The sequence below is a fragment of the Silene latifolia genome, chromosome X, assembly GCF_048544455.1.
Source record: "Silene latifolia isolate original U9 population chromosome X, ASM4854445v1, whole genome shotgun sequence".
In the NCBI taxonomy this organism is placed as follows: Eukaryota; Viridiplantae; Streptophyta; class Magnoliopsida; order Caryophyllales; family Caryophyllaceae; genus Silene; species Silene latifolia.
This window is the reverse complement of record NC_133537.1, coordinates 270,316,279-270,327,242: the sequence shown is the minus strand read 5'-3', so window position 1 is coordinate 270,327,242 and position 10,964 is coordinate 270,316,279. Positions and strand designations below refer to the sequence as shown.

Below are 10,964 nucleotides of genomic sequence, written 5' to 3'. Positions count from 1 at the left end.
TTCTCTTTAAATGATTCTAGTCTTTGTAATGGTTGTTTTACTTGGGACTTTGCCCCTCCTTTTGTTCTCCATTTATGTACTATTGACTTCTTGACGGCCATCGAGCCGCTTCCCCCTGACCCATCCCCTTGATGTACGCGAACTCTTCTCTTAATTAATGTTATGCTCCTTAATTCCAAAAAAAAAAAAATCATTTTACAAGAGATTTACTATAATGTAAATGAGTTTGTAAAGTTAGTATTCTACGGTTCATGTCAAAGCATAAATTTGATTAATTGATATAATTTTAAAAACTAACTATGAAAGAAGTACGGAGTATCATATTTAAACATTATCCATTTTAATAATTCAACACAAGTTTTAGAAAAAAACCACACAATAATATTACATGTATACTCGCACCAACCCAATTCAATTAACCCATCCTAAAAAAAATACATAGATAATTTTGACATAATGCAAAATAATTACATAGATTGGTCGACATTATTAAATAAGCATGAATATTATGAAGGATACACAACGATAACAGATCTTGACCCTAGAATGGGAAAAATCTGGCAGTGATCATAGCCAGCTTTGATGAAAAGTTGGTTCCATTCTTCTTCTGTTCTTTCTTTTCCACCAATTGTGTCCGACAACATCTCCATATCAAATAATAGTTGGGCATTATTTATATTATCATTTTGGAGATCCAAAACAATGTCTATGATTATCACTTTGCCTCCTTCATCTTTACATGGAATTGCTTCTTTACATCGTTTCAGTATTTTTAAGCAATCATCATCACTCCAATCATGCAAAATCCACTACAAATAATTAAAGAATGGGTGTCAAAGATTATTATTGGTGGTTCAGCCAACTTGACATAGTCGACAAATACACGACATATATATTATAACATGTTGTGTTCAAATTTTTGGGATATTAAAATAAGTTGATACATACAGTATACATTTAATAGTTCCTTCATCTCATTTATTGTTGGTAATTTAAGTGTAATTACCGGCTCATTTTAGCGTATTAGGGTTTGGTTCTTAGATGGGTAAGTCCGTTATAATATAATGTAAGTTCGGGTAGTACGGAGTGTACACTTGCATAATTATTTACGAATTTACGGTATAGTTTTCGTTTGAACGACTATGATATAGGGGTTCGAGGGCAACGTCCTCGAAACTTTGGTGCAAATTTAATTACCCAATAGTAATTAAATATGTCGGAAATTTATGAAGAATCACAACTCTTCAAAAACAAGGGAAAGTCTATAATGAGAATTTGTGGTCTAGAAGAATGTTCATTGTTTTGTATGATTGTTTTACATGCCAATGTCTTATATAAAGCATTATAAGTTTTTTTTTATATAATTAATTTTACCATATAATCTCGAGAATGATGGTTTGTGATAATCATTGGGAGATTACAAAGTCATGGTGGTATAGCTATGTAAGAGGTAAAACAACAACGTTGATTGTATAACTGTTGACAAGTCCGGTTATGGAGTTGTCATATGTTGTTGGATTAATAACAAGTCGATCGTTGGCGTAGACCAAAGATAATTTACCTTGTAAAAGGTGATTCTGTCATCGTGTTCTTTGATGAATGACGATATGGAGGAGGTAATATGATCCTTGGTATTAGGATCAAGGTGAGAATATGATTATTATTCTCCGGTTAATACTCCAATAGGTCGAGTATGACATTTATACTTAAAACGATAAAATGGAGTCATATCTCGAGTAGTAGCACATGGTCTTATATTGCTATGCAGTTCATCAAAAATTGAGTAAAAATACTAGTAATAGTATGTAGTACTCATGTTTGGCAAGCATTATAGAAGTGTGAAAATATAAAAATTAGCGATTTATAGTTTGTCCTATGTCGGGTTTTTTCGGTTTTAGAAGAATGGTTCTGTGCAAATTGTATTACCTTGTAGATGGTTATTTTCTACAAATGATAGTGTATTATTTCTTGGAAAATATATCATTAATATATGGGTTTCCGAGAAACAAATTTTGCATTACAAAATCGACAATGGAGTAGAAATTCGTAGTATTAGCTAAAGAAATTGATCTACGAGTATTGTCATTTATAAATGAGACCAAGTTCACCCAAATTTTGATAAGGATATTACTTTGACTATATGTGTATAGCTAGTCAAGTGAATTACGGCGACGGCCGCACCAAGATGTTGTTAAAACGTGGTATATAAACTATCAAAATAGGATGATATTAGTTGTTTTGTGAGATCTCAGTTTTAGTTGATCACTTTGCATTAAGGATCAATTAGGGACTTGGTTATAAAGTCAATTGACGGGATGAGACTAAAACTCGTATAAGATCCTTGGCGATAGGATACCCAATTCCCCTCTAATACAATGTTAGAGGCTGAATTCAATGTGGAAGGCCTATTGTTAAGAGATTGAAGCACACAATAAGTTATATCCCGAGGTGTGTGCTTAGACTTGCATGTTGTAAGGTTGATCTTTTGAAAAAGTGTGTTTGCAAGTACATGATGAAAAGAATCAACCTATATGAACATGAAGTACAGCCGCGCTTCAAGGGAGTATGAGTTTGACTCCTGATATGTTCATGAATAGATATGGGACACTAGGCTTGTAAATAAGTGTCGGTTTTGTAAATTTAGAAGTAAATTAATTTATGTGTGAGTTATCTTCATGTATTCAAAATGGGTAGAAAGGGTTCAATGCTAAGTCAGACCCCGATACTCGAATATTTGGAATGTGTAATTTCACTATGTGGAAATTCAATCTTCGTGACATTTTCATTTATGCATAAATTGGTATGTTTGTTAGCTTATTTAAAATCTTGAATTACGCTTAAATGGGGGAGGAATGTTGGTAATTTAAGTGTAATTATCGGTTCATTTTAGCGTATTAGGGTTTGGTTCTTAGATGGGTAAGTCCGTTATAATATAATGTAAGTTCGGGTAGTACGGAGTGTACACTTGCATAATTATTTACGAATTTACGGTATAGTTTTCGTTTGAACGACTATGATAGAGGGGTTCGAGGGCAACGTCCTCGAAACTTTGGTGCAAATTTAATTACCCAATAGTAATTAAATATGTCGGAAATTTATGAAGAATCACAACTCTTCAGAAACAAGGGAAAGTTCCCTGGTACCCTCTTTCACTTCTATATAAATAGATGTGTTATTAGAAGAAAAAGATATAAAAAAAATAATCTTGTCTTCTGCATCATTGAACGATATAACAAACTTCACACAATACTTCTGAATTACTTCTCTGAACTTTGGTTTGTGACCAAAAATCAGAGGGACACCATCTTATCTCAATAGGAAATCCGGTTTAACCCGGGCACAAATAAGGGTCAAATTGTTCTATTAGGAAAGCGAAGTCGATTCGGTGTGGTTAATTATTGTCAATCCTTATTCGTGCATACTCAATATCTAACATTTATATCACTAAGTCTCCTTCAAAATAATGGTATTATCTGTCTTAAGTTTAATACGGATCAAGTACATATAACTTCTGGTATAAAGAAATGTATCGGGAAAAGTAATAAGTTTGTCTTATATATATAAGTGGTATGATACTTGCTGAGTCTTAAATTTAAGACAGATAATTTAAGCTCATAATCGGAATCCCAAGATTGTTTTATAGTCTCACATAGTCGAGTCAATATCAAATCAGGTGACCAGTTTTAGGTTGCAATATTGTTGACTAGGGTGCAAATGAATTGAGGTAAAACAAATCATATTTTTCATTATTACAAATATAATAATGTAAAGTGGTGTTCCTAAATATTAATAAGTCGATGAGAAATTCTAGAATGAAAGTTTAGTTAGAAAACAAATCCCTTTTTATTCGGATTAGTCAATTGCGTTAGAATTGCTTCAAATCAATTTAGGTTTTAGCACTTTCTGTTTATATCTTCGATTCAATTTGACGCAAATTGAATCGAGTTAATTCGTGTACAATAAAAGTTATCATATTGAATTTTCGGTGGGATATCTATTAAGCTATTTTAATTAATTTTTTTACTTAGGTTTATTTTGCAAGTTTACCAATCTCATTTTTCCATATATAAACACACCTAAACATAAGATATAAATTGATGTTGTTGGACCTTAGAATTTTTCATATTGTTATCCGCACTTATCTTAATAAGAATTTTCATGATATTCTTTCCACTCTCTTTTTTACTATGAAATTTGATGACTTTTTAACCAACTTTTCAATTTACAATGTGCATATAAATTGTTTACTTCTCTATCCGTCAAGGTCATTTGTTTATCTTTACTTTTGACACAAAACCAAAGAGAGATGAAAAGACTATTTGTGATGGTTATTAGTGGATGATAAATGAACAATAATCGATGTGAAAGATCAGTTTACCTATTAGAAACATTCCTAATTTAAAAAGATAAACAAACGAGTAAGACGCCCAAAAATATAATAATTATAAACAAATGATCAGGCAAGAGGAGTATTTTTATCTTCACTGGCATAGTTTTAGTTTTTGAGCGAACTATTAAAAATTAAGTAATGTATGTTAAGGCCGGTGAACCATAAGAATTCAACACTTTACCTTGAGAAGCACGGCATCAGCTGAAGGAATGAACTGAAACATGTCTCCTCCAACAAAATCTAGATTCAATCCATTATCTTTTAACCCTTCAACCACATGAGGTAAATCAAGCACCGTACACTTCACACTAGGGTAATTACTAGCAATGGCCTTAGCTAAGGTCCCTGTCCCACCAGCGACATCGACCATTGACTCCACACCTTTAAACAACCCCTTAAACACATCATCACCCATTAAAATATCGCCGACAAATTTAGCATCACTCGTCATAGCTTTATTAAAATAATCATTAAATCTCGGGTCAGTACGAGCAAACTCCCATATTCCACACCCATGGAGGGTATGGAAGGGTGAAACATCATCATTTCTAAACCAACTACTTAAATGGTGAGCTGGCTCGGTTAGGGTTGGGTCAAGCATAGCAAGCGCGAAGGGTGCTAGACTCATAGGATGGTCCTTGAGGAGAAGTTTTGAGTTTATGGTTAGGTCCAAGGTCTCTTCCCCGTTCACTAACTTTGACTTGGTGAGGAAGTTGGAGTGAACGAGAAGGCGTGTAATACGATATAAGGAAGCGGACTTGGTTGGGTGGAGACTGAGCGCGGTGGCTAGCTCGCGAAGCGTCATGGGTTTGCCATGCTTGTGGATGGTATCCGGGATTTGAAGTTGGATTGCACTTTTAAGGGCCATTGAGTTGAAGGAGCTGAAAATGTGAGTCCATATGTGTGTTTGAGCATTTAGTAGCTCCTCATTGTGGTCGTAGGAAACAAGGGTGGGTGGATCCATCTTTGGAATTCAATTTATGCAAGGTTATAATTTTGAAGAATAGTTTGTGTTCATAGTACAATCAATCGATTAATATACAGAATTAGTGTAGCTCCCGTGCAAATGTACGGTATTTTAGATATCACAAATAGGATTATACATCCAGTTGTACCATAAACATGGTACAACCAAAGTATAAGAATCCGAGCTTATATGTATTTTTTCTGAGCTAATTCAAAGTTAGTGTTTTTAATGTGTAAATGGATGAGCTCAATATTTTCTACTAAAACTCATATTCTTTAACATAAAGCTCAAATACTTTATCATAAAGCTCAGCTTCTTCACCGTACAACATATACAACTGGTTGTATAGTCCATGAATTGTTTAGATATATTAGAGAATACGACAATTAATTAAACTAATTCAGTTTACCTCCATTTTAAAAAGGTAGAAAATTTTCATATATAGTTTCAAGGAGATATTTTAGTAACCTGATTTATGTAAAAGTTAAACAATGACTGATATTATAAAATTAATTAGGAGATAAATATTGTTTAATAGTAAATATAAATATTGAACACTAATTAATTAGGAAATAAATATTATCCTGTAGAATATTACCTAGACGGGAAATTTAAGGGGAGAAGTTTGGAAAAGTGTTAATCTTTTAGTATATAGAGGGTACATAGATAAAAAAAATAATGTTGAAAATTGTCAACGTCATCAGATCTATTTGGACTCGACCAAGTAACTTGGTCGGATACTCTTCCAAGTTAATTAGTTAATTTAAGGTTTTTTTTATTTTTTATAAACTACTCTAGTAATTTAGTTTTTTTTTAGGCAAACAGTGGTGATAGCTCATGCAAAATCCGAGCAAAAAATAATCTCATCATTCACTGGTTGTAATTACACTTTCATTAACAAGACATTTTCAGATAAATAAACTATTATATTACCATCTTGATTGCCCGAGTTGGTAAATATCATAATACAAAAACGAAAGAGTACATTAACTGAATTTCATGAATAATGTCAAGTCGTCTTAAACTGTCTTATAAATTCCAACTGACAAATAAACAGATAAATAAAGTCTAACTATTACAACGAAAGTCTAATAATAAAACCTAATCAAATAATGATGTAAAACTAAATTGGCCGACTCATACACTGATGATTGATTAGTCCCGAGCTCCAAGCAACATCCAAAGCTCACAAATCAACACCTGCTGTAATACCACAGTTTTCTGAGTCTAGTTTACTCGGCCGAATAGGGCTAATTCGGCTGAGTAGGATGTCGTGTGTTTTATGGTCAGGCTACTGCCCAGGAACACTCGGCCGAGTAGTGTGATACACGGCCGAGTACCCAGGTACTCGACCGACTAACCGGTATGACGGGATTAATTTCCGCGGTTTGATTACAGATGAGTAGAGATTATATAAACTTCGATCAACAGTTACTATTCATTTTATCAAAACCTAAAATACGTTCTTCACTTCTCTAATCACCCTTAATCACTCTCAAGGCTATTTGATCGATCGTGAGTCTAGTTCCGTCGTTTGTCCTGATTCCTTTGGTAAGTTTCCTGTTAATCTTTAGTATGTTGTTTTTAGGGTATTACCCTAATTGTCAGTTTGGGACAAAGGCGTTTTGGTATGATTGTGACATAGGCATGATTGTGATTATTGCTAGGTGAAGGATTCGTAGATGAACAATTCTAGCTTCCGTTGTGTGCTTGTGATTTGGATTAGTTATAAGGAAGGGTTTCCCTACTCAGTTGCCTGTTTAATTGATTTAAGACGATGTTGGTTGATGTATTGGCTTGATTAATATTGTTATTGGAATTGTCTTTCTTGGATGTTGGATTGGTTGTCGTTTCTATATGGTTTGCGAGGTGCGTCCTCGGCTGAGTGGAGTCATCTTCGGGGATGGCTTCAAGCCCATGATTCGCCCCTTGTGGTTCCCGTCACAAGGGGGTGTGCACATTAATGGACTTGGGTTATTGTTCGTTGCGATGAGCGAGGCCTAGGTGGGCAAGGCTGCGGTCTCCCACTGGCGGTGAGGATTACCTATTGTGATGAGTAATCTGGCAGGGCTATACACCTCGGTGTGTAGTCGGTTAATGAATATTAATGGAGTTTGGAGAATGGTTCTATATTTGGATTGGATTGTATTGGTTGTCTTTGTATTTTCTTATCTTGGTAATTCAGTGAACTGACCCAGTTTATGATTTCTAAAATTGTGGTGATCCATTCGAGGATGGTGAAAAGATTGTGACAAGTGATGATTTCATGTTAGTTGCGGGATCAAGGATGAGATGTCATCACCTAGAGTCTTAGCTTCCGCTGTCATGAGTGCTCAGATACTTTTGAGTTGTACTTTGGTTTATTTTCTTTATACGTTGGTTCACAGTTTTGAGACGATGTAATGAGTTAACTTTATACTTTAATAATTGTTTTTTGATGGTCCCTTTTGATATACTTATCTCGGGCAACCAAGATGGTAACACCATCATATGCTAGGATGGTCCTTTGTAAGGCACCTTGGTATATGGGGTGTTACAAAGTGGTACCCGAGCGACGATTTTGAAATCTAAAACCAATGAACAAAATGAACATAGGGTGTCTAACTAAAATGAACCCGGGGAGGAGTTGTTTAGAGCTACCACAAAGGCTTGGGAGACGTCCCAAAACCGCATTTTGGCCCTTACGGCTTTGAGCCGGTCACTATAGGGTGTCTTGGGAAATCGATACATATGTTATATATAATGTTTATTGTGAGGTTGTTGGATAGAATAATGTATATGTTTGCCTGTATATTTAGCATGATGGGTGCTATTATGTGGCTTTTGGCATGTTTAGTCGTATGTATAAGAAATAATATGCATATAATGTTTAAGTGACGGGTATAGAGTTTCTGCCATGATTCGGCCGAGCAGGGTGGGTACTCGATCGAGTAGGCGATACTCGGACGAGTAGCTAAGCACTCGACCGAGTGTGGGTTCGTGTGTTTAAAACAGTAGCTACTGGTTGTGACCACTTGGCGGAGTAAGGGGTCACTCAACCGACTGGGACCTACTCGACCGAGTACCTTGTGTACTTGACCGAGTATGTTTTATGTGTTTTGGAGGTCAGCTACTGGAGTAGGATACTCGGCCGAGAAGTCTCGGTACTCAACCGAGTACTTCCTGGTACTCGGCCGAGTACTTCCTGGCACTCGGCCGAGTACTTTTTTGGCGGGTTATTTGTTTATTTTGAGCCGTAGGCTATTTTCTTACGTTTATCTGTGTTATATCAGCTCAAAATGCCACCAAAGAGATCAGCTGCATACATCCAAGCTATTGAGATGAGTCTTGAGGAGGTTGCCAGAATGATTGAGCAGCAAGACGCGCTCATGGAGGCACATAAGAATATGGGTAAGAGAGAAGAGAAATCGGTGGATGCATCCCGGATGAGCACCACCATTTCTCGCTTCCAGCCCACTACCTATGAGGGCACCGGTGAGCCAAAGATGCTTGACAAATGGCACAGTGAGATGGAATGTTTGCTAGAGGTAGTGAAGTGTCCGGAGGATATGATGGTAGAACAGGTTGTGTTCTACCTAAGTGATGAGGCTTGGGTATGGTGGCAGAACGTGAGGGAAGAGGCTCGGGCATACTACAGGAACCGGGGTCAACCTATTCTCCCATGGGTACGTTTCAAGAGTGCTATGAGAGAACACTTTGTGCCGGAGCACATTCGCCATAAGTTAAGAGCCGAGTTCGATTCCTTTTCCATGGCTGATAACATGAACGTCACAGAGTACTATTACCGGTTTATCATGCTATCACGATATGTGGAGGATATGCAACTGAGTCAACGGAGTTTGGCTCTTCCTTTTGAGAAAGGGTTAGCACCAAAGATCATAGATAGACTACTAGTTGGGGTACTCACTTATTTGTAAGAGGTTTATGTAAAGGCAGGGCACGCTGAGAGGCTAGTGGATTTGTCTAAGGAGGCCAAGGAAAAGAATGTAGAGAAAAGAAAGGTTGAGAGTGAGGGCGGAAACCAGTCGAGTCACAAAAGGGGCGGGCAGTTACAATCAGGCTAGGACCTTTTCTGAAGGATCTAGTTATGCAGAGGGATCTCGAGCTTGGGGAAAAGGAGGCGGCCGGAGTACTAGTGATAACTCCAATCTTACATATTTCGATTGCGGTGGATCGGGTTATAAAAGGTATGAGTGTACGAGCGCCGCAAGAGGAGATAGGGTTTTCTAGGGACATACCGGGGAAAATTTTCGCATGTTCCAAGCCATAGCTTTGCTAGTAATAGGCCAGCTGGGTCGTGGGGTAATCATGGAGGACAAACAACAACAATGGCGGCTATAACCGCAATAATAGAGGGTCCTATTAGCGTCCGAACAACAGTGTGATGCAGAACTTGGCAGCCAAGCCTGCTACCTTAACAACCACGGTTCAGGGTGGACGCCAAAAGAACAGTGGGAAGCTTTTTATGATGGGCAAGCATGAAGCTGAGAGTGATGCTCATGTTGTTATCGGTACTTTTCTTGTTCATAACACGCCATCTTTTATTCTGTTTGATTCTGGGCCAACCCACTCTTTTGTGTCTAGGAGTCATGCCTTATGTATGGGTTTGGGAAAATATGAACTGATAAAAAATAGTGTGTTTATACCTTTGGGAGAGTCAGTGTCATGTTCCAATTTGTATAGAGGGGTGTCCATGATGGTGAGGCAAGTAGACTTACCAGTCAATCTGTTGGGGTTTCCTATGGATAGGTTTGAGGTTATCGTCGGGATGGACTGGTTGAGCAAGTATGAGGCTAAGATATATTGTCGGTAAAAGAGGGTGTCTTTAAAGGGGGCCTAAGGGAGTCAAAGTGTCTTATAGGGGGTTCGTAGTAAAATCTAAGATGAAGTTGATCGCAGTAATGACTTTAAAGTCATGTTTGAGAAAGAGGTGTCCTTTAATCCTCTGTCATGTGAGGGATATGGGTGTGGAGGAGCCATCGACATCTGACATACCAGTGGTTGGGGAGTTTGATGATGTTTTCCCAGATGAGATACAGGGGTTACCTCCTAAGAGGGACATCGACTTCAGTGTTGAACTCAAACCGGGGACGGGACCTATTTCTAAAGCCCCGTACCGGATGGGGCCTAAAGAGTTGGAAGAATTAAAGAATCAGCTGAATCAGTTGTTAGACAAGGGGTAAATTTAACCTAGTGTATCACCTTGGGGTGAACCATTGTTGTTTGCGAAAAAGAAAGACGGGAATATGAGGCTATGCATCGACTATAGGGCGTTGAACCATGTCACCGTGAAGAATAAGTATCCTTTGCCAAGGATTGATGATTTTTTTTGACTAGTTGAGTGGTGCAGGGTGTGTTTTCTACGATCGATTTGAGGTCGGGTTATCACCAGTTGAGGATCGCAGATGAGGACATTCCAAAGTCATCTTTTCGGTCGCGGTATGGTCACTATGAGTATGTGGTGATGCCTTTTGGGTTGACTAATACACCAGAAGTGTTCATGGATCTTATGAACCGGATCTTCAGTCCGTTCTTGGATAGGTTTTTGGTGGTTTTTATTGATGACATCTTGATCTACTCTAAGACTAAGGAGGAGCACGAGGAGAA

General features: G+C 37.4%; 2 protein-coding genes across 2 annotated transcripts; one reads left to right on the top strand and one right to left on the bottom strand.

Annotated features, from left to right (window-relative positions):
- Positions 1-506: 506 nt before the first annotated feature.
- On the bottom strand, positions 507-5,354 carry LOC141620096 (trans-resveratrol di-O-methyltransferase-like). Its single transcript, XM_074437055.1, has 2 exons — positions 4,572-5,354; positions 507-809 (listed from the first exon to the last, which is right to left on the bottom strand). Exons 1-2 carry the CDS (start codon positions 5,352-5,354, stop codon positions 507-509), a joined length of 1,086 nt encoding a protein of 361 aa, XP_074293156.1.
- Positions 5,355-9,741: 4,387 nt separating this feature from the next.
- Positions 9,742-10,170, top strand: LOC141620095 (uncharacterized). The gene has a single exon (XM_074437054.1). The coding sequence runs from the start codon at positions 9,742-9,744 to the stop codon at positions 10,168-10,170; it is 429 nt and encodes a 142-aa protein (XP_074293155.1).
- The last annotated feature ends 794 nt before the right edge of the window (positions 10,171-10,964 follow it).